The sequence below is a fragment of the Haplochromis burtoni genome, unplaced genomic scaffold, assembly GCF_018398535.1.
Source record: "Haplochromis burtoni strain Fernald_Lab_line unplaced genomic scaffold, NCSU_Asbu1 Contig_199, whole genome shotgun sequence".
In the NCBI taxonomy this organism is placed as follows: domain Eukaryota; kingdom Metazoa; phylum Chordata; class Actinopteri; order Cichliformes; family Cichlidae; genus Haplochromis; species Haplochromis burtoni.
Genome location: NW_024582560.1, coordinates 785,640 through 807,815, shown reverse-complemented (window position 1 = coordinate 807,815; position 22,176 = coordinate 785,640). Strand labels below are relative to the sequence as shown.

At 43.5% G+C, this 22,176-nt stretch overlaps 2 protein-coding genes and 1 long non-coding RNA gene across 6 annotated transcripts in view; all 3 read right to left on the bottom strand.

Moving 5' to 3' along the window:
• fzr1b (fizzy/cell division cycle 20 related 1b) overlaps positions 1-4,942 on the bottom strand; it is a 6,126-nt gene extending 1,184 nt beyond the window's left edge. Inside the window, exons 1-12 of one of the 2 annotated variants that reach the window (XM_005935643.3) lie at positions 4,701-4,942; positions 4,172-4,354; positions 3,946-4,047; positions 3,798-3,861; positions 3,554-3,681; positions 3,261-3,343; positions 2,976-3,159; positions 2,827-2,892; positions 2,637-2,739; positions 2,271-2,452; positions 1,635-1,868; positions 367-471 (exon numbers count right to left, since the gene is read on the bottom strand). In XM_005935643.3, the coding sequence (XP_005935705.1) occupies positions 367-471; positions 1,635-1,868; positions 2,271-2,452; positions 2,637-2,739; positions 2,827-2,892; positions 2,976-3,159; positions 3,261-3,343; positions 3,554-3,681; positions 3,798-3,861; positions 3,946-4,047; positions 4,172-4,354; positions 4,701-4,730 (1,464 nt within the window). In that variant the 5' untranslated portion in view covers positions 4,731-4,942. Of the gene's footprint in view, positions 1-366; positions 472-1,634; positions 1,869-2,270; positions 2,453-2,636; positions 2,740-2,826; positions 2,893-2,975; positions 3,160-3,260; positions 3,344-3,553; positions 3,682-3,797; positions 3,862-3,945; positions 4,048-4,171; positions 4,355-4,679 lie in introns of both variants that reach the window. The other variant, XM_005935644.3, reaches the window with a different exon arrangement.
• A 2,807-nt stretch (positions 4,943-7,749) lies between these two features.
• LOC121815381 lies at positions 7,750-10,339 on the bottom strand. The gene is made up of 2 exons (XR_006055045.1): positions 8,669-10,339; positions 7,750-8,552 (listed from the first exon to the last, which is right to left on the bottom strand). It is a non-coding gene; the product is annotated as an uncharacterized LOC121815381 (long non-coding RNA).
• Positions 10,340-13,939: 3,600 nt separating this feature from the next.
• LOC102293312 (cAMP-specific 3',5'-cyclic phosphodiesterase 4B) overlaps positions 13,940-22,176 on the bottom strand; it is a 44,909-nt gene continuing 36,672 nt past the window's right edge. For all 3 annotated transcript variants that reach the window (XM_005935646.3, XM_042226178.1, XM_042226179.1), the window contains 9 exons: positions 19,982-20,075; positions 18,428-18,642; positions 18,238-18,336; positions 17,660-17,824; positions 17,285-17,384; positions 16,993-17,147; positions 16,762-16,884; positions 16,470-16,652; positions 13,940-16,375 (listed from right to left, as the gene is read on the bottom strand). In XM_005935646.3, the coding sequence (XP_005935708.1) occupies positions 16,004-16,375; positions 16,470-16,652; positions 16,762-16,884; positions 16,993-17,147; positions 17,285-17,384; positions 17,660-17,824; positions 18,238-18,336; positions 18,428-18,642; positions 19,982-20,075 (1,506 nt within the window). In that variant the 3' untranslated portion in view covers positions 13,940-16,003. The remainder of the gene's footprint in view (positions 16,376-16,469; positions 16,653-16,761; positions 16,885-16,992; positions 17,148-17,284; positions 17,385-17,659; positions 17,825-18,237; positions 18,337-18,427; positions 18,643-19,981; positions 20,076-22,176) is intronic.

The window sequence follows — 22,176 nt, the reverse complement described above, 5'->3', positions numbered from 1 at the left end:
ATAACAATGTTAGCCTTTTCTGCAGCTATGGGGCATATATGGTATCACTCTTGGCTGGAAGCAGTGCTTAAACAATGGAAAAAACACAAACTTTGTCCTCGGAAATGTAAAATGATTGGCTAGAATCTAAAGTGTATCACAGCTCAGGAAAAAAAAGCACCGAAATAAAGCACCGAAATGTGCGCTGCTTTTCGGTCTGGTTACTACCGTTTATGTCAGAACCGACACCGGTACCCATCCCTAGTTGCTACACACTGAATTAAAATGTATGCAAACGCTAGAAGTGTGTAAGTTATCAAAGTGCAACTATCTAGTTACATCAGTGCTGAACATGCACAGTGATTCGTTTAGAACGTGTAATCATACCAGATACAGGACTCTGTAGGAGTGTCCCGTCAACTTGGCCACCTGTGTCAGCGATGGATACTTCCACACCAGAATCTGGTTCTGAGAGTAGCCGTGTGTGCTCACCTGCAAACAAAGAGCAGCATTGCAGTTACCACTTTGCAGTTGGATGCTTCTGCCAAGCACTCAAGGGGGAGCTTCCAACCATGTCCCATCCTGATTTATTGTATAATAAATATATAAATAGATGATTTTGTAAAAAAAAATGTAATAAGCAAACAGCACAGATCGTCATCAGTTTAGCGTCTGATGCGGTACTGATGTTCCTGAGTGGAACGGTACTTAAACATAAGCAGTGTATGAATTCTTGATTTTTTTTATGCAGACATAGTGATCTTTGAACAGCAAAAGTAAAAAAGGAAGTTATACTTAAAGACTTTTTAAACACCACTTTTATTGGAGATTATGTATCGGAATTTCAGGAGCAGGACCACGCCTCCAAACACGAGGTTCCCCTAGTTCTGCAAGCTGATCATTCTCGTTTACGTGCCCCACCCTCCCACCCTCCCTCCCTCCTTGTTCTCCATTCTTCAACTTCTTCACTTCTATTTAGTGCATAGGGATCTGCCAGGCCCGGGAGCCATCGCCAGTCCCCTTCGATTCCTTCCCCAAACCGCAGCTCAATTCATGTCAAAGCATTCACTTTTTCCTGCTAAAACGCTGTCAAACATAAATGAGGACGTGGGCCCAGCTAGTGAAATGAAATTTCAGACCACATTTAGATGGTTATGCTCTCTCCAAGAAAACACCAGTGTAAGACGATAATATTGGAATTTAATAACATACTGCAGAAGTCTTTATTAGTTTGAAACACCTTCAACATACTGCTCACTTCAATTTGCAACCATCTCTGGGTGTCGAGCGTAACTAAGCTGTTTTAATTCAGGGTTTTGTCATGTGTGCACAGTAGAAACGCCTTTCAAGTATCATGTAATTCAATACAAAACCAACACCAGCTAGTATGAAAACTGACCATGACTCAGCACATCAGGGGTCACAGTTCCAGCTAAACCGAACGCTGCATTACACAACACAGGTGCAATGTGCGCATTAGTAACTGGCTCTATATTAAGCTGTCCAAACGGGATCTGATTTGCTAATTTAATGTTTGAGCTACTGTGTTCACAAAGTGGGTCTAACTAGCTTGATGACATTATCTATAGCCAGACGCTGCTGTGCTGACGTCACGTCTTAAGAGTGTTGGGCAGTGCGTGTCTGCGTCTCCTCACCAGTTCGTTGGCGTGTTTGGACCAGGCCAGGTTGCAGACCTGGGAGCCGGTGTCTGTGCTCTGCAGAGCCTGACCCGTCAGCGTGTTCCAGAAACGCAGGCAGCGGTCGGCCGTGCCTCCGCCTGACGCCAGCAGCCCGTGTTGGTGCGGAGACCAGGCGATGGCCTTCACTGCTGCCAGGTGGTCACTGTACTGCTGCACAGGGAGAAGGCTGGAGCTGTTCCACACCAGTAACTGTTCAAAAGGCAGGAAGAGGTCAGTAAGGAGAGCTTTGAGTTTAACTCTTTCTTCCATAAAGACCCTTAATGAAAAGTTTTGACACCTCAGTTTATGCCAATAAAAACATGCTGTGACAGCCATTAGAATCATTTCCATGGGTAACTCCATGGGCAGAGACCACCCTCGATATTTTCTAGTGTAAACCCAGTCAATTTGTTTTATAAGGAGGCAGAAATATAAAAGAGACCACTCAGTTCAGAACAAAAATTTAAGGGCTACTCCTAGAAGAGGCTAAAGAGGTACGAACAGCTGCTTTAAAATATATAGATATCAATACTTGAATTTGCTTACTTTGAACCTTTACCTAGATTCTAACCTAAAACTTTCCTTAAGTATGTGCTGTTTTAGTCGCCTCACCTTGTTGTCGTTGCCTCCAGATGCAAGGTGCTGGTGATCGGGGGACCATTTGAGACCGCACACTTCCTGTCTGTGACCTTGCAGCCTTCTCTCAGCAGAAGGCGGCGTTCTGACGTCCCGCTGTAGGATCACTCGGTCTCGACTGCCAGAAGACAACTGCTCCCCATTCCACGCCAGGGCACCTTGGGCACACAGGGTAGGTTCTCTTACTCTCATGCCCCAGATAAAGAGAGCTGAGCATGAGCTTAAAGGCTCAGAGCGACGGTTGTTCCTGAAACCACTACCAGCAGCAGGATAAACGGCTTCTCAGCGAGAGATGCACAAATCACATTTGACTGAATTCACTTCGCTCCTGCTCGGACTGACCTACTCTGGCTGAGTGGCCCTCCAAACTGGTCAGCTTCCTCCCTCCTGCTGCATCCCACACCTGAACGTAACCTTTGTGTGTCCCGACGGCGACCAGGCTCCCCTAAAACACGAGCAACCCAAACATTATTGTTCTCCTGTCTGTACTCTCCTCTCTCGTGCCACACACAAGCAGCAGTCGCTTGCTCACCCTCTCGTTCCAGCACACTGACGTAACAGAGTCTCCGTCCACTGAAAGGTCACACAGCCTCGTCACCTGTTTGAACACAAAAATAAGCACGTCCAGTACTCCTTATCTGCAGCGCACCTCTTTAAAATCTAACCCACACCCCCACTTACCTGGCTAGTGCAGGCACTCCACAGGTAGACGCAGGCTCCCAGGCCAACACTCAGCAGGTTGCCTGCTGACCAGTCCACCAGGTTGAGGTAGAAGTCATCCTGCAGCTCCGGAGCATCGAGCACTTTGAAGGGGATCTTGGAGATCTTTCGGGCTGGTTTGCGGGGAGAGCGGAGCAGCTTGTGACTACAAGAAACAAAACATGGAGACGTTAAACCCCTCCTCCTGAAAAAAGCACGGCTCAAACACCTGATGAGTGAGCAGCGTGTGTGTGAGACATTTCATACCTTTTGTTACTAAGTGGAGAAAGAGAGTATGGTGAGACTTCACTGTCATTATCAAAAGGCACTCTCTTAGTGTGGACAGTGTACTGCAGAGAGGAAGCAGAACCACAGTTACAAACTGCCACCAGGTTTTGGTACAGACGTTGTCTCTTATGGCCAACTTGAGTCAAAAATAACAGCATAATACATGCGTGAAATGTTTATGACAGCCGCATGTAAATATCACACTGACAGCCCACGGGAGGAGTCGCTTTAAATTCACTTTAATGGCCACCCACACCCCCGTTGTCATTTACCCTAAAAAGACTGTGAGAGTCCTGCGAGAGGACTGCATGCCGCCGGTCTTCCGTGTGAGGGTCTGGCACCGTCTCAATCCCGGCCCCCAGCAACTCATTCCTCAACAGGGCAGCATAGGCCACAGCATCTGGAGGGGCGGCAGTGAGAGCGGTGATAAAAATGCTCGTGTTAGAGGTGCAGATCTGGACTTTAAATGATTGTTATAACACATTTACATAACAAATAATAATAAAGACTTCTGACCTTTGCTTGAGTCTGAAGTGGCGTCCTTTGCTTTATGGTTCTGACTGGGAGAGCGACAGTTCTCCTGTCAAGAAAGTGAAAGGTATGTCACCACTGGCCTGGATTACTGAGCTGTCACTGTTAGTTTAACCAAACGAACACCTCTCACATTGGCATAGTGGAAGTTGATGCTCCAGTTGCTTCCAGCTCGAGTAGGGATGAAGCGGTCCCCTGACTTCACACTGACAGGACTGCAGGTAGCACTCAAACACTAAGATGAACGTAAGAGATAAGCAGTCCACTAAAGATCAGTGCTAATAAAAAAACAGCACACTCACACGAGAAGACTCTGCAGCCGTGCTGAAACGTGTTAAATATCGCTCTCTGTTCCTCACCTTGGTCAGGCGGGCCTCTGCGGGCAGGTTCTGGTGGTTGATTTGCCTCAGCAGCCGTCTCTCGTACTCTTGGTCCATTTCTTCGGGGATGACGAGCAGCAAGCCCCCTCTGCTGCTCTCCCCGCCCCCCCCTTTAAACCTCCGCTCCCTCCCGGTAGGGAAATCCGCAGTGTATCCCCATGTCTGTGTAAGAAACGGCTCAGCTTATTTCACAGCAGAACCCATCCAGAACACAATGTGCGCTATCCAAAGACACGCGCACACACGCACACAAGTAGCTTATTCGGCTAACAAACCAAACGGCCTGGTTAGCCTGGCGTCATCGTCTAAGCTCAGCTGGTTTAAACATACACGACTGAAAAGCCAATTCCGCTTACGGCGTTCATTTTAGCTTAAAGCGGGTAGATATGAAGCTAAAATAAAATGCTTCAGGGTGTGCTAATGACAGCCGCACCGTTGTCATGGTATCATGCTCGCGCACACAACAACCAATTTACAAGCAACGCACATCAGCTGACGACTGTCATACCGACTGACACGGCGGCTCAGGTGACCACATCAAACATCATCTCCGTTTGAAAGGATCGGCGCTGAGGCCGGAAGACTTGTTGTTTTCTTCCAAAATCAAAAAAGTGAAAACAAAAAAAAGAAAAGAAAAATAGCGGTACACCCAAACGCTAACGGGACTCGGTGGTGTTGTTTATGTTCTGGAGCAAGATGGCGATAGCTGTAGAAGAAATTCTTTGGTTGACTTCTGCTGTCTGTGCAGTCAACGCAGTATGACTCAACAGCGACGCCCGCTGGCCACAGATGTTCACTGCATCGTTGAAGCGTAGCTTGTGATTCCTCGTAAGGACACAAGATGTCGCTGTTGCACTGTAAAATAAAATTACCCGACTCTTTGAATTCCCAATTTCTTTGTTGTTCTGTTGTTGTTGTTATTGTTTGGGGGTTTGTTGTTGTTTTGTTTTTTTCCTTTTTAAAATAGATTATATGAAAGATTTAAGCGAGAGTAGTAGGGAAAACATAAAAAAAGAATATTGATTAAATGAGTAAAACCTAATTCCAAGAGAAACAACACCTTTAACTTTATTTTATGCGTTTTACACATTTAATCATTAGTCATTGTTAATCTGTCTCCCCCTCTTTCACCTGAGCTCGGTTATGCCAGAGGAGTCTTCCTATTCTTCCTGTTTTTTCTTCCCACCGTCACCAAGTGCATCAGTTAAATTTAATTTTAAAAACATTTTCTTTATTCTATTTATATTTGTTTTAACTGTCACTTACTTAAACGTGCACATATTAAGAAGGAAAATGCAAATTCTTATCTCACATTGGTGTGTAGACACCAGAGAGCTATGTATGAGAGTAATTCTACAGATCTCAATTTTAACCAGTTTTTAAAGCATACGTCTCATATTCACCAGCTGCATGGCCATCAAAAGTTTTTGGGTCAGGCTGTCAGAGTATTGATAGCATATGCTTGGCTAGGGGCCCCTGTGTGAAACTGTGTGAAGTAATCTTACTTTTTTTTTTTTTTTTTTACATCCCTTGCCTAAAAGCAATGGGGGTGGGCACTTTGCAAACTAAAAAGGCAGACAAAGGTCTGGCATCTTTCATATAATATTTCTGAGCCAAACTGATAAAACAGAGAAAGGAAAACAGCCTTACTATTATGTTGGGGTTTTAATTAGAGTGACTGACATGGTAGAGTGGAGTCGAGGCATTGGCATCTTTGGTTGCACCCTGAGCTGCACGTAGGCTGTCTGCCAAGCTGTTCTCTGACATACTTCGAGACACTCGGTCTTCATTTACATGTCAGCAGATCTGGTGTGGGCCACACAGGCACTGTTTATAGATTGTGTCTAAGTTCCTTTTTGTGTTTCCCTGAATTCTGAAGGGCTTAAACGCCACTTTCGTGTCTCCTTTTCACTGTACTTTTTGTTTCAAATCTCACACCTCTACGCTGTGTAACAGTCTCAAACACGGAGTAAGAATGATGGTAATAAATTACGTCTTTGTGCTTTGCTTAAAAACTACCCTTATGATCTACAACACTTATTTGACAATGTCCTGTGGACAGAAGAGGCAAAAGTTGACCTTGAGCCAAAGGTGGTGCACAGTAACATCCAAACCTCATCATGGTGTGGACTGATTTGTTACCTTGGTAACACAGTAGGATGTCAGCATGTCTGAATTGGAAAATGCAACATTTCTTTACAACACGTCAATAAACTAACCTGAAAACAAGACAGTCAGGTAAAGTGCAAGAACTTCAAAACTGTAGTTAAACTCATTCTTTGCAGTATTTCAGGAAAGAGCCGGAGCTGGTCGGTGCCTCTACACAGAATTTTTCTCCAGTGAGTGAGAGGGTAGCTTCGCTCCTTGGGTCAAGAACGGGCCCTCACTGTTATTAACATTTACAGTATGTGCCAATGGCTCAGAGTACCCGGCCTTCTCAGAGTCCCAGAAAAGGGTGCTGGAAAATCCTTGATCTGAGACCTCAGCTGCTCATGAAGGCAATGATAACTGAAACCTGGAAGGGTGTTGATGGGGGAAAGGCCGGCAGAGCTGAACCTGAGTCCTGTTGTGTCAATGGACTTCGGTGATGATGCATAATGAGTGTGTGTCATCCCTGCTGAAGACTACAAGCTGAAGAGTTTTAAGCTTCTCTGTGCAGTCTGGAAACAGGTGAAGCTGTGCCAGACACCTTGACTATGTTTCTACAATTCCAAAGAGTTCCCAGAGTTTTTTCTTGCAACTGTAAAGATCAGATTAGCAGTTTAGCCATTGCTTTTAACTATCAGAGCCACTACTTTCCAGTGAAGTGAAAGGAACATTTTAATGGGGAAACTATGGGTCCTAGTTTTGATTGTAGATTTTTAGTTTTGCACATCATGTACCCAAACATTGTTGCAGACTCCCATACACCTATTCACACTATGGCACTGCTCAGCGGCAGCAGTTACAATCAGAAAGGCGCTGCACAGACCTCTGGGGAACAGCTAAAGTAACACAAAGCAAAAGCGAAGCTGACTCAGCTCCAAAGTCCCTACTTTCCGATCTGGCCAAGCGCAGCAAGTTGGACTGGAACAAAACCGATCCGCTGAGGCAGCCATCAAAGCCACAGGAACCAAAAGATCTGCTGCCAACGCAGCGCAGAACCTCTGCAATATTAGGCAGGTTTTACTGGGGTGGTTGTTTTATGTATTTCAAGAGTTTATCCATTATTTTAACTTCACATCTTAAGTATTTTATCTGCTGTTTTAAGCTTCTGTCATTTATCTTTATCTTTTAGCATCACTTTTTGGCATTTTATATACTTTTAGGATATATTTGTAAAAAATTTTTAAAAAAAAATCTATATTTATTTATTATTTGTAGCTGTTTCACAATTTATTAATTTCTGTAAGCTTCAACCCATGTTTTTTTCTTTGATACCCGTAACACCTTCAGTAGTGGCACTTGGGATAAAGAAAGAACCTGTTTACCTGTCAATCATATCTGACATCAAATCATTTTGAAATTGAAAGAACATTTTTGTCACGAGGCACAAGCTGAAATCGGTGTTATAGAAATGACTTTTATATATTCTTTATTTACCCCGGTAAAAAGTCTCATTATAATTTAATTTTTTGGAGATCAGGCCAAGAGGGCAGCAAAGATTGCAACAAATATAACAACAGTTTCATAAAGATATTTTAAGTGTCCATAAAGGACTGGTTGGAGTAGGTACAGCAGTGCAAAGTCACGATGTCATTTCTGTACTTGATATATGACCGCTTTGGAAATCCTGCAGGTTAGAGCTCATTTACAAGAATAAACAAGGATCTTAGACATAAAAACCACACACAAATAAAAACACCATCAATCATGTTTGGTCATTATTTTCTACTGAATGAGTGTTTTCACTTTTGATGCTTAAAAGAGATTTTGCTGATAATTATAAAAAAAAATAAAGATAAAGAAACAGATTTGCACGTGCACATAATGACGTATTTTTGGACCGCTATATTGCTTTGTTTAAATGAAGGATATGAGTGCTTTTCCATGATACTCAGTCCATACATGCACACACAAGCAGACACAAAGGGATCCAAACATAGGGGTTACTTGCTAGAACCTATCCTCCAACGATCGCATACTGCTTTAAAGGAAACCCAGCCACAACAGTGCGCCTTATCTGCGTGCTCCATCAAGTCCACACAGAGCAACGTGCAGTCAGGCCCGATGCTGACACGGAGGACCCAGTCTGGGGCTGCAGGGCAGCTGTTTGCCCGAGTCAGGGTGGAGGGGGAAGTGGAAGCCTTATCATTTCTGTTGAGTGCACACAGAGGAAGTTGGGTCAGCGCTTGCAGACGGTGACGCTCTCGGATCCTTACTGGAATTCACAACAAAACAACAATGGGACTGTGACTAATCTCATCTCATCTGCGATGACAAGAAATATAATAGTTTCAGAATGATGAAAAATTAAAAAGGAGAGAGAGAGTTTACTTGTCACGGTGTAGGTGTTGAAAGCAGACTCAGCATTATTCCAGGCAGAGAGCTTGTAGAGAGAAGCTTGTTGAAAGGTTTGTGCTGATGCACAGTGACTCGAATACAACCTTATCTTCAAATCCTGGTGGCAGCGTCACGTGTTGTTTGATAAGTCAGGTACACAAAAAGCGATATTATTTACTTATCTGAGCTGCGTTTCCAGTGATTTTTCACATGAATTTGAACTGTGCTTTGGTGAAACATTAAAAAGGCAGGAATCACAGGCCAGAGTTAAACCCAAGTCTGGAGCAATGACCTTTAATAGTAGAGGATTATCTCACCTTTATAGATTCAGCTTACGGTATACCTTCAAATAGGGCGCACACAGCAAGCAGTGTGGTATAGACCCCACTATTTTTTCTCTCTTTTTTCTTTCTCACTTTCTTTTCCCTTCACTGCAGGCTGCCAGGGCAGCTCATGTTGAACGTTTCCTCCCACGCACTCGCTGACTTTGACACACCAGAGCCACAGATCTGCATGCCCTCCCCCTTCCCTCTGAGTGTGTGTGTGTGTTTAAGTCAAGTAAGGACAGCTATTGATCTGGGTAAAATCAAAAGCAACACATGCAGATTGAACATGATTTGGCTGACAGTTGAGTTTGGTCTTGATAACACCGTAGCCCATAACGGAGGCCCATTTCACAGAGCCAAGCTCTTTCGCTAAGAAAGAAAAGACACATGGTTTAGCTCCAGTGGCAGAAAAAATGTTTGGAAATTAAAGACATCTAAGCTGAATTTAAAAGCTTGGAAGGCTTCTGTTGTGTCTCTGTGTCTGGACTGGGATGCTTCCATCTTTCCATCTCTTTCACACTTTTATCCCAGTGTCACAATGTTTTCAGCGTGTCTTTATGTATGCATGTGACCAAATGTGTCATCTCTGAGTATGCGTGCATGTTATTTTTATTTATTTTTCTTCCTCGTCTCACTGTGTACTCTTGTGTGCCTGCTGCCTTCCCACAGGGATGTTCCCTTCCATGTCCGAGCAATTCCCAAGCAAGCTGCATTCTGGGTAAAGAGCCCAGAGGAATCAGCACAAATGTCAGGCCGATGCTTTGTCCTTAAATGCATCAGGGTTAAATGTGATCTGACACAGACAGCACAGGCTAATGTCCAAGGGTTGCCTTGAAATCTGGAAAAGCGTCTATCACAGGAGCCTCTTCTTCACAAACAGCTGCCAGCTTGGTCAGTGTAATTCTTCTGCACAGCTGATCGCCGTGTTTTCAGAGGCCACACCTCATTAGTGTTACTCGCGGTTCTCAAAGCCAGCATGCACGTATGGAAAGTTGAGAGAAAGAGTCCTTTATGGTTCAGATGTGTTGTGACTTTATTTTTTTAAATGGATTTGTGCGTTCTGTGCATTATATAACTGCTGCCATACACGGTTAATGCTTTTTGTGAGTAGCTGAGGCATTTGCATGCAAAGGCAAAAACCACACTCAGAGAAACAATGGCATATCTACGATGACTGCCGCCATGTTTGATAACTCGATGATTTGTGACATTTTCTGGGAAGGACACATCCTGTTATTGTCCCAATCCTGCATTTTAGAGTCAACGAGACACAACACACACACACACACACACACACACACACACACACACACACACACACACACACACACACACACACACGGCCTTAGAGGAAGCTTAGCTGCCTCATCTGATCTTTTCCAAATTCATCATATTCTGTTGTGGGGAAGAAGTGTCCTTCTGAGCTCACTTCCTTATCCATCTGTCTCAGCCACTCTGAGATGATCTGTGCCATCCACACACAAAGCCTGGAGCGCTGTTGAATTATCCTGGAATGCCCCATTCTCATATTACCCCACATTCCCCCAACACTGAACACCCAGTTGACTTCACTTCTTACTGTCAACCTGACTAAAAACAAACAGCAGCTGGCCAGGAGAAACTCCAGGAAGGCATTTGTTTTTACAAAGTGGATATGTAGAGAGCAGGTTTGTTTTGCTGGAAGTGGTTCTCTTCCTCTCTGCCTTGGCCCTGGGCCGCGGGCCCTTTCGGGTCCTGGCTGGTAAGAGTGGAGAACGGACGCTGAGTGGCTGTCAACTGGATCTGCTGGCAGTAAGAGCGTCCTGCCCAGCCTGAACCCAGACGGTGCTGCTGTCGAAGGCTCGGAGCGGGCTGCCTCCAGCCCAGCTTACGTCAGTCACCAACAAACCGCAAGGTTTGTGTTAGAGTTTCAAACAAACTCCCTGCCTATTGCTATGGCAGTATGGACCACCCCCATGGAAGCCTGTCTGCGCCCGTGTTTACCATAAACAGTCACCTCGTTTTCTGCTGAATCTAAAGGAAGACGAGGATGGTTTAGGGTTTCCTGGTGTCATCGAGACATCCAAAAACTCCAACGAAAATAAATGAAACTCTGAGCACGGTCAAAATGTAACCGGTGATTCATTAAAGCTGTAAATTTGAAATCAGTGCGTGTTGCGCTGAACAAAGGACCTCTTGACTGGTCTTTCTCAGTTTTGTGCAACCAGGTAATTTTCATAGCTAAGTAATGAGTGCCTTTTAAACCTTGGTCACCGCATAAATGCAATAAAGTAACTGTCGGAATTTTTAGGGGAAGCAGAGTCATGTCAGGAACGGAGCTGAGACAGACTGGCACTGTCAGGTTTTAATAAATAAATGTTAGTATTATTATTGCAGATTGTCAGGAGATTATTCTCAGCATGAATCAAGAGTAGATCACATCAGCGAATGTCGTTAGTTAAGTCTATGCTGCTTTGTCTTGTGGAGTTTGCCCACAAACTGAAAACTGTCAGAGCCGTCGTTTCATGTTTCTCCTCCTGTTGATCACGTATTCAGATGTTTATCTGTTTGGGTCAAGGTGCTCAAAGCCATGGGAGAGTGAATGCCCTGAGGGCCCAGCGCATAGCATCACTATCTCTACCTTTCCTGTTTACATTGCTGACTTGATGTCCAGCTATGCTGACCTCAGATCAGCAGGAAGAGCAGTCACTGTTGTCAGTGCAGGGAAGTGACATCACTGAGGGCTGAATCCAGTTGTTTGTTTTCCTTCTGTCACTTCTGGCGTTTTCCTCTGAACATACATTTGGTGTGATTCAGATCATTTCCACACCAGATCATGTTTGTGAGTCTAAAAAGAAAGTGTGGCACTCAGTATAGCTCAGTGAAATACAATTGGCTGCCTTTTATCTTTTTATCTTTTTTTGGGTGACTGTAATACCGTCACAAAGAAGTTTGACTTGTTCCATATTCAGCACATGTCAACAACCCAAATATTCCACAAAAAGTCATGTTTGGCAACCAACATCAAGAAATGGTATGGCTTCCCCACAGCCAGCAGGTTCCAGTATGACTGGCATTTCATGAGGTGACAGAAGACACTGAAACCAAACCCACAGAAGAATAATAAGATAATTTTCCATTGAAGTTTTCAAGAAACTTGAAACATTCTTTTTGCCGAGTGCTTTAAAAAACTGTGCACAATAATAATACATGGTTATTATTTTAAGGAAAAATGTAGTCACGCTAACAGTGACTACATTTTTCCATTAACAGTGTTATTACCTGATAAATAAAAATCATTCAAGCCATTCGATTTGAGAGCATTCTCACTTTTCTTTGACAAAATGCTTTCATTATTCCTTTTGTCATTGTTGGCAGTTTTTTTCTCCCTTTACTTAAGTGCTTGATTATTGCTGAACTTTCTGTATATAATGTTGTAGAACACTTCCCCCTCTTAGTGAATGAATCACTAATCATTAAAAAACTCACAGAACATTTTTTGTTTGATTTTGAACACTATTGCATGATTTCAAAACACCAATTTCTGGAATATGTCATCATTGGCAGGGAAAGGCCTGACATTGCACACTTGTGGTTTGCAGTTTAATGAAACCAGTCTTGAACTCCTGCGCAGAGTTTTGTACAATCTTGGGACACTGTTTAAATGTGAATAAAAACAGAATGCAATGGTTTGCAAATCTATTAAACTCAGATTTTATTCATAGTAAGTCACAAAATGTTGAATTTGTCATTTTAAATTTGATGGCAACAACAAATCTTCACCATCAAAAAGAGGAAATTGCACAGCATCAGTTTTCTTTCTTCTCTTTTTTTTCCATGTGGAGATTTGTGGAGACATGTCTGGTAAAAATTTAATCTCTTACAAAATACTTGGTGCTTTTTGTGTTAATGTTACTTTTTGATACCTTTAAGTTTTTCTATCAGTTAAACCAGCCAGCTGCTTTAGGGGAGATAGATTTGGCTTTCTTGAGACAGAGCTGCATTAGCGTGTTAGCGCTATTTATGCTGAAAGTTGGTGGCTTTGCTTGACTCATATTTACTGGAAATCTATGACAGTGGAACCAATCCTGTTCAAGGTTGGTTAGCACTGTGTTACATACATCAGATTATTGAAAATAAAGGTTCTACAGTCTTCCAAAATCACAATGGAGAAAACTTAAAAAATACATTGTCAACATTTACTTAATTTAATTTTTGTTAAATATTTTTTTAAAAGGCAACAATTGTGTCCGTATACATCTGCGAACTAAGGAGACCAGCTCCTGGACTTTTGTCTGATATAGGATTCTAGCTTCTTTGTTGTATTTTCCATGTATTTTAACCAGTTTTCAGCTGGTAGTTCAGCCAGACCCCATGCTGTTCTAATATGTGGTCGTATGTGGTTTAGCAATGTCTTGCTGAAATGTGCAAGGTCTTACTTTAAATACCTCGTCTGGATATGCGCAGAAGATTTGTTTTTGTTTGCAGCGTGGTCAACCGCTGCCTCTCTAACATGCTCTTTTTACCCAGTCATGTTACTGACCTGTTGCTAACAGCAACAGTTACTCTTTTGATGCACCACCCTGAACTGCTTGAAATTTGTTGCTGCCATCAAATTTATTTTGCTCTATTGTGAATGGATTTAGGAGGTTTGCAAATCATTGCAGTGTTTTTATTCACACTTTACATTTTTGGAATTGGAGATTGTGCCTTAAAAATGGGAGAAAATAATGCGCAGTGTCTGTTTCTTCAGGACTTTTCTAGTTTTAACAGACTTTCTCCTGAATGTGCACCTTAAATCGCATAATGTGCAAATATGTATCTTAGGACAATTTCTAAATAGTTTAATGTGTATAGACAAAAACATTTAAATTGAAACTTAAATCTGTCTCCAAACTGGTTTTAACATCACTGAAACAAACGTCACTGATGTAATCCAATAACATTCGGACCAGAAGAGTCTGTTATACATGCCCGTTTTAATAATCTGATAGAAAACATTTGCTGAGCACAACATAGACCGTTTTACAGTATACTGTGAAGAAAACACTGAAAAAATACATTTGAAACAATGGTATAAATTTCAGCAAATATTCTTATAGCTGTACAATGACCTGTCACCGTACACATTATGCTGCAGTAAATATCCAGCCTTCGCCAGGAACAAAAGGACTAAAAAAGCTTCTGCTGCGCCTCGTATGAAGCGCTGCTGGCTCCCACTGCACAAACACTTCTGGCTGGAATTTCAAACGAAACATACTTTTCAAATCGTCAAAACTGACCTGCATAACTTTATGCTATGGCCTCATAGCAAAATACCTTGCTATACACGGATGAACCAACAAACGAGTTCAGTCAAACTGTCATTTGACACGTGGTAGTGCATATAAATAACAAATATACAGCGAATATTATCAATTCAGTATTAACATATACAAGAAAATGTAATAAATACACTGTTACAAACAGCTTAAGGGTCAGCACAACACAGTTGGGTGCAACACGACTGTGCAACTCTGTGACCACTTAAATACACTCTCGCATCCTCACACACACACACACACGCACACGCACACACACACAGGAGAAGAATGACACATCGTGAAACATGAAACCGATCTCCCCGTATTATGACGATACAACGTGGTACCTCTAAGGAAGTGTTTGGACAGATCAGCAACCAGCTGCATAACTGTCGACGTATTCAAAGTGCTGCAATGAAAAACTACAAGATTCAATTATTCCATTACTGACAGGTGTTTCTGAAACTGCGCGTTCAGCCTTGAAGTCATTCAAAGTTCAAAATGAGTCAGCCTATTCATGAGAATACTGCTAACCACAACAGGTGTGTTGTGTGAGGCAATGAAAAGGGGAATTACAGGGCGGAGACGGTTTTTCCACACTGGATGGGGCTTAAACGCAACTGGGTTATGAAATATTTTCTTTTCCACTTTAATCTTGGAAGATTGTAGTGAGAATTTAGTCTGTAACTGGCTTTAAGTGAGTGGGAATCAATCCCGCCGCCGCTCGGAAGTTTGACTTGTCACACCATTTACTCTTTGGAAATGCGATCATTCTTTTGAGGGGTGGCAGTGAATCCAACAAAGTGCTTTCCTTACAGGATCTTTGGAGTTTTGGTTTTTGTTCTACAAAAAAGAAAAAAGAAAGGTTTTTCCTCTTTTACGAAATCTAGCCTATGAGTCATTTAATTGCTTACGCAGTTACTTATTTGGATAAATCAAATCAAATTATTTGGTTTGACATGCTTGCTATGGTCTCTCCTTTAAGTTACAGATGCTGTCTTTGTCTTGGTTTAACTGTGTGTGCCACAAAGTGCAAATCGTGCTGGGAAGTCAGCTGATTTTTTTATAATATACATCCATTAGTGAAGAACAAGCTTATACTATTGCCAGAACATCAGGAAGACTGTGTGAGACAGCTATGTCCGTTTGTAGAAAATCTGACACACAGCTACATGAATGTGTTCAATAAATTATTTAAAAAAAAAAAAAACTTACAAAAACACACACTTGTAAAAAAAGGCACACTACTCTTTTTAGACAAGTGTTAAAAAAACACCACTGGGTTAGAAATAACTCGCTGACCAGTAGCTGTGGTTGGACAATATAGGGTCGTATCCAATCTCGACACGATACAAAGAATCTAAATGAACATTTAAAAAAAAATGTCCTGAAGTGCAAGTTTGAAATTTAGACTTGTCCCAGTACACGGATTCATACGTCCACTTCACATTCTCTGCCTGAAAGAACCCAGGTTAGGCTCTGCAGTCCAACAGTAGTCCCTTCTGTAAAGAACAGAGCCTACACTCTTCCAGCTCCCTTCCAGGGGGGCTCAAAGACAAACTACCGCAGGGTTTCCAAGCCTCGTTCGCAGGGGTGCCCCACATTCAGTCAGGCCCTCTTTGCCAAGCAGCTCCCGCCAGAGCCAAATTGCAGGATTGCTCCACTGCAATAAAATGAATTCACCAAAAACGTGCTACGCTCCAAGAACACCACCGGTTAAGCTATGTTTCCTCCGGGGAGCCGTCATGTGTTGTCATTTCTGCCCCTTCCTGATCACAGGGAAGATGCTGTAATGTCACATTGTCACAACTGTCAGCTGTGTCCATCATTCCACTGTCTTCACCTTGTCCTTCCTGGTCATCCAGCGTTAGATCGAACTTGAATTTACTCGCTACAGGCCGCCCTTCCACCTCCCCGTGAGGTCCTCCTTCTCCATCACTGGTGTAGAAAGGAGGTGAGGGGCTCTGGGGGATCATGCTTTGGTACCAGTTCCTGTTGTCCTCTAGTGTATCCAGGATGTCCTGGGCATCGGGATGGACCAGGTCAGCCCACGTCTCCCACAGAGGGTGCACTATGTAATCAATGAAGCTAACCTAGAAAAGATAAACAGAGAGGATGTCAGTAAATATGAAAAATAACCACAGTTTTCAGGTTTTATTTTGAGAGCTGGATGCCTGCGTTCTCTACCTGAGTCCTCTCTACTGAAGCTGTGTGTTTGTCACACATTGGGCTGATTTCCATCCCCCTCTCCCTCTCTCTGTCTCCCTGGTGGAAGAACTCATCCATGATCCTGTCAGTCCACTGCCGGTACAGATCCAGAGGTTTGGTGGGGTTGCTCAGGTCTGCACAATGAACCATGTTACGGAGAACCTGCAGGAAAAAAAATATCACCGTTTAGTATGTTTTTTTTTTCTTTTCCTCCCTCTGTGGTAAGTAGAAAAGTGTTTGCGTCTAATGTGCATACTAGTCTGCCTCTTACCTGCATCCTGTCTGTGTAGTTGTCTAGCATCAGGACACCAGAGCTGGTGACCTTCTTGGTTTCCACCATCGTTTTCAAATCCGCCAGCAGACTCATGTGTTTAGACATGTCGGTTGCCAAAACCTGGAAGACAGCAAGACATGAAAAAATCAATTTAAGAAAAACTGTGAAAACTGCTCAGATCCTGAGACGGGGCTGCTGCCTGAGACAGATGTGCAGACATTTCCTCACCATTTCTATGACCATCCTCCGGAGCGTCTGCCTCTGCTTCTTGGAGAGGTTTTGGAAGATGTCGCAATTTTCTTCCTGCAGCAGTTTGAAGCCCACGGCCAGGTGGTGATTTTCCAGCACTGACTCATCGTTGTACATCAGGGCCAGCTCAGAGTCTAAATGCAAAAGAGGACAAGAAAAGGAAATTAAACATCAAATGAAGCAAATGTTTCTCCCTTTTTTCAAAATGTAGACCAAATAAATAACTCTAGCTGACTTTTTTGATGGATGTCGAATGAAAAGGTGGACCTACTTGTATTGATTAGGAACTGGTTGGAGACTCCTGGGTGGTCCACGTCGTGAATGGCTGCTGCAAAAATGGCTGCCAAGATCTCCAGATCAGTGAAGACCGCCTGTGTTTGAAGAGAAGGAAGTAAAGTAAAAATAAATTAGCAAATTGCTTACCATACAAGGCAAGGTATTAGTTTGAAAAACCAATCCTTCCATGTGTCACCATCTGTGGTATGCTCTTTCTATTGTTGCTATTCATCACAACAATATAAACAGTTCAAGTGAAAGGTGTGGCCGGTGGCGACACGCTTTAACTGTGCCACGTTTTAAAGGGCAAACTCTGAACACTTAGAAGTACTGAAAGCGAGTGAGGTAAGACAGATTTTACACGACTTACATCTAATGCAGGGGTGGACAGGAGGATGTGTGTGGACTGGGCTACGTCGGCAGCGTGGAGGTTGTTGTGGTACGCCACGTCGGAGTGATAGTGGCTCTCTAGGGTCAGCATGAACGTCACAAAGGTGTCCGTTGGAATCTTGAACGTCCTCATCAGGTCTCGCTCCTGCGTGTGACAGTGTGGATTAGAAAAACAAGACTCCTGGCTAAACGTGCTACAGGATATTATTTTCTCTACGGTCTATCCATCTAGCCACAGTTCAATTCTGAGTCATCAGATGGGTAGTCATAAACTAGGCAGGGCTCCAGACTAACAGGTGCACTGACAGTATCTGCTGCAGCAGTAATACATTTTAAGTTATCTTTTGGCCTCGAAAGAAAGGGGTGCAGCATTTTTCTAGACCAAGTGAAAAAAAACAAAACAAAACATGTGCAGCCAAACTGATTATAGTCTGGAGCTAGCTAACAGAGCATGATGTACACACTGACACGGCTTGTGTGTGTGTTTGTTTGAATGGCTTCACAGTTTTCATGAGCTCTTTCCCGATTAAAGGATGGAAGCTGAGGCGGAAAACAAACCTGGAAGATGGTGTACATGACGCATGTGAGAGGTCGATTGTGAGAATGCTCAGCCACTTTGAAAATATTCAGGCCCCATCTGTTGATGTGTTCCAGGTCCTGTTAGAGAGGACACAAATGTAAGTGTTTGAGCACGTGAGACACCAGATATCACGCAAGTTTAAGTTTCTCCAGTCTGTCTGTCACTTACCTTTGACAACAATTCCTCCTGGTCCGTCTTGACTCCAAAGCGATTTCCAGTACCTCCCGAGATACTTGATGTATGGCTGACTTTTCTCACCCCACTGATCTGTGTCATCATCCCACCGTGTTGCTGCTGCTGTTGCTGCTGCTGCTGGCCCTGCCTCCTCTTTCTTTCCCTCGGCTTTGGAACTGGACACGGAAGCTCCAACTCATTCTGCTTGTCTGGAGAAAATAGAATTAACATTAAAAAAGGTGGTTTTCAAGACAAAAAAGCTGCAATGGCTGCTATTAAATTAGCAATCAATCCCTCAATGCCTGTCTTCTGCAATAAAAATACACTAGTAACAAAAGCAGGAAAGGCAAAAAAATAAATGTGTAAAATAGCTGAATACACTGATGAGATGCAAATGTTTTATGAGACAAAGGCTCAGGCTGTGCTAATGAGTTGTTATGATGATCAGAGAAACATGGCAGTATTCCAGGCATTCTGTGAATCTGAGCCATGTGTTGGTAACAATTCAGAGAATCATGGAAAGATGGTTCACGTTAAGCCGAAATGTTTAGGGGAGGGACTTTGAAGTATGCGGGTTCAGTCGGTGCATGTGACTCATGTATTAGCTGAGTGACATTTCTCACTGTGTGTGAGCGTGAGACTCCCTCAGTCTGTACGTGTGCACTGCACACACAGCCGCAGAGCGAGAAAAAAAACATCTCAGCTGCGTCCTCCACAAAGCACAGGAAAATCATCTCCCTACACCTGACAGGTGCTAGCTGCAATGCAGATAAAACCGCAAAGCTTCAAAGATAAACTGAGCTGAGCTTTCATGTTTGTCTCTATCACCGCGCCACTTCTATTGTTAGCACAAGAGGTAGCTTTTTCTTTTCCTCTTTCCACCATGCATCCAGCATCTTGTCTTTTTTCTGTCATTTTTTATGTTTTGCTGCTCCGAGGCAGGAAAATAGACACGTGTTCACTAACAAGAGCCACAACATTAGTCTGCAGTGAGCCCTTATAAGCTGGGAGTCTGGCTGTATGTATGCTGGTGGTGAGCTAGATGGGAGGGTAGAAAAACCTGAGGGGCAGAGTGGTTTGCAGGGCTGGCGAGCTGGCTGGCCATTAGACACGAAATGCCGCCAGGCTTTTTTTTTTTTAAAGACAAGCAACCACTGCTGTCCCACTGATGAATAATGCAGCATCTCTCTGAACCTGATGGCACTGTAAGCACACAAACACCCTCTCTCTCTCCGACTCACTGCTCCTAATCTCTCCAGAGGGAAGTCTTCCCTGAGTACAAAGCCCTCCCTCCTCCCTTCACATATCTCTGCAGTCGGAGCGAGGGGACCCTGTCTCCCTTCCAGACCAGATCAGACTGGTTTAAGAACAGCGTTGCAGAGGAACTGTGAGTTTCCCCACTACTTGGCACATGCTTTGGGTAACCTCGCAACCTCTGTGACATTCCTGAAGGATGCTGGCTCACTGAAGTCATACATACAGCACATTTTGCAATGGCGCAATGTATACTTCAGGAGGTGTGTGGTAAACATGTGCTGCAGTGCTCACCTAGGAAGGTGCTGGAGATGTACTCTGACACTTGGTTGCCTGATCGGCTCATCTCAGACAGGTGGCTTAGCTCCCGGTTCAGCATCCTCTTGAACTGGAAGCAAAGAGATAAAATGTTAAGGAGGTAATGTGATTTATACGCAGAAACACATCCAGCAAATGAGTCTGACTGCTGTTTCTAAGCAGCGGAATAAACCCTTTCCTGTTATTTTCCACTGGAACATGTCCCATGGGACCATGTTCTCTGGATTTAATGAGCCATATTAGGTTTGTGTATTCTTCCCCAGTCTCCTTATCCAGACTGCTTCGTGTTTCAACACAGCATATACGATGCGTGCTGTGCATAGTTTATATTTCCTTTATGCAAATTTTACAGATAAGCAAAAGATGCCTGTTTTCTCAACACATGCAACCACTGAGCAAGATTAAAAACATGTCGTAATGCATTCAAAGAGAAATTGGGCTCTTCACCAGCAACAGAAAACAGACATGAATGTAGAATATGCACAGAAACAGTCCGATTAATGGAAAACCTCCTCTGGGACACACCTTAATGTATCCCCAGGACACAGAGAACAGGTAGTTGGCCTCAGGCATGGTGCTAAGCAGTGCTGAGCCCCCCAGCAGAAGCAGTAAGTGCTCCTCTCTGAGTGGACCCCCAAGGCTTAGCTCAGCCCTACAGCCTGAAGCTCAAGGCGTCACCAAATCACCGCCTTGCAGCAGCTGACTACGGTAAAAACGCCCCAGCCGAAGTCTCTGGAGAGGGGCTGTGGCGGAGCCCTACATTCCCAGCCAAACGCGCCTCCTCCTAGCTTCCTCCATTGTTATCAAGGATCGCGAGCCACTGTCGTGAGTGATGGAATCCCCCTGGATGCGATCAATATTTCCTTTCCTCTGGCTGTCGCTGCCTCTGTCCCTTTCTTCAAACCTCCATCTCCTTCTGCCACCATCCAAAAATCATACAGGAGAAAATCCAGCCTTTCCAAGCCCAGATTTGGCAAGTCAGGAAAAAAGGCAGAAGGAGGAAAGAAAGAGAGGGACTGAAAAAGGCAGAGAGGAGGAGAAGGAGATGGGGGTGCGCTATAGCTGTAGAGTTCCCTGTGGCACAAATTGCTGGAGCCTCTCTCTCTCACTCTCTCTGTCTCTCTCTTTGCCTCCCACCCTCGCTAAAAACTGATGCTCATGTACAGCACTGCAGAAAATGAGAGCTTGGAGGATCCCCCACATCTTCCTCCCTATTTCTAGCTATTTCTCTCTCACTCCTGTGTTCTGTGAAACCCCCCTCCCACTGCTGTCTCCCTTCTCTACTTAAAATGCTCCCCCTGCACAGTAATGCAGAACAGATGCAAAGCATACTGCGCAACGTGAGACTTCAAAGCACCAGAGCGTTTATCACACGGATGATGAGACACAGACACAAACTCAGACACAGAACTAAACATATTTTAAAAACAGAAAATGGGGATGTGCAAATAGTTCAGTCCATAATCGTGATGTTTTGCTGTATCAAGCAGACGACAGAGTTTTCAGTCTGCCATCAGTGTACCACCATCTGCATGGCAACCCGAATGCCATGGCAACAGAATCACATGGTCCTGTTCTCATGGTGGTCCCTACTTTAAAAACACAGCACTGCATCATAAACATAAACAAACCTATCACAAAAACCGCAGCAGCGACGCTCCAGATAGGCATTTTTAAAAAACCCATAGCTTCTGTGCAAAAGGAGATCGATTTTTATCTCTCATGCAAAATGTTCTTTTCGATTTGAATAAGCATATGCAAACATCACACCCCAAACTTGATTATGAAAACTATGTAGTAATGGTGTGTGCAATAAAGGCCATTTCCATAGAAAGTAATTGGGTTTTCCTTTTTTTATAACTCTGTATTCTAACACCGGAAAGAAAATAGAAAACCTGTCATTGTGGTTTCTGCCAGATCTTATATTCTCTCTTATAATGAGTTCTTTTTGCTTCATACTGAACCAGACTCTCTGATCTCAACAGCTGTCTAATAGCTGTCAACCAGACAGCTAACCTCTAGTTGACTGTGGAACCTGAATACCACTTTCAAAGCATTGGCTGCACTAAAAACCCAGAAAGATCAAAGAAGCTGGAATCAGTTGGCTTTAGTCTGCTCAAAGAGAGCTTGTAATTGATTCTTTAATGCAGCACAGTGTGGATTTGAGTGAC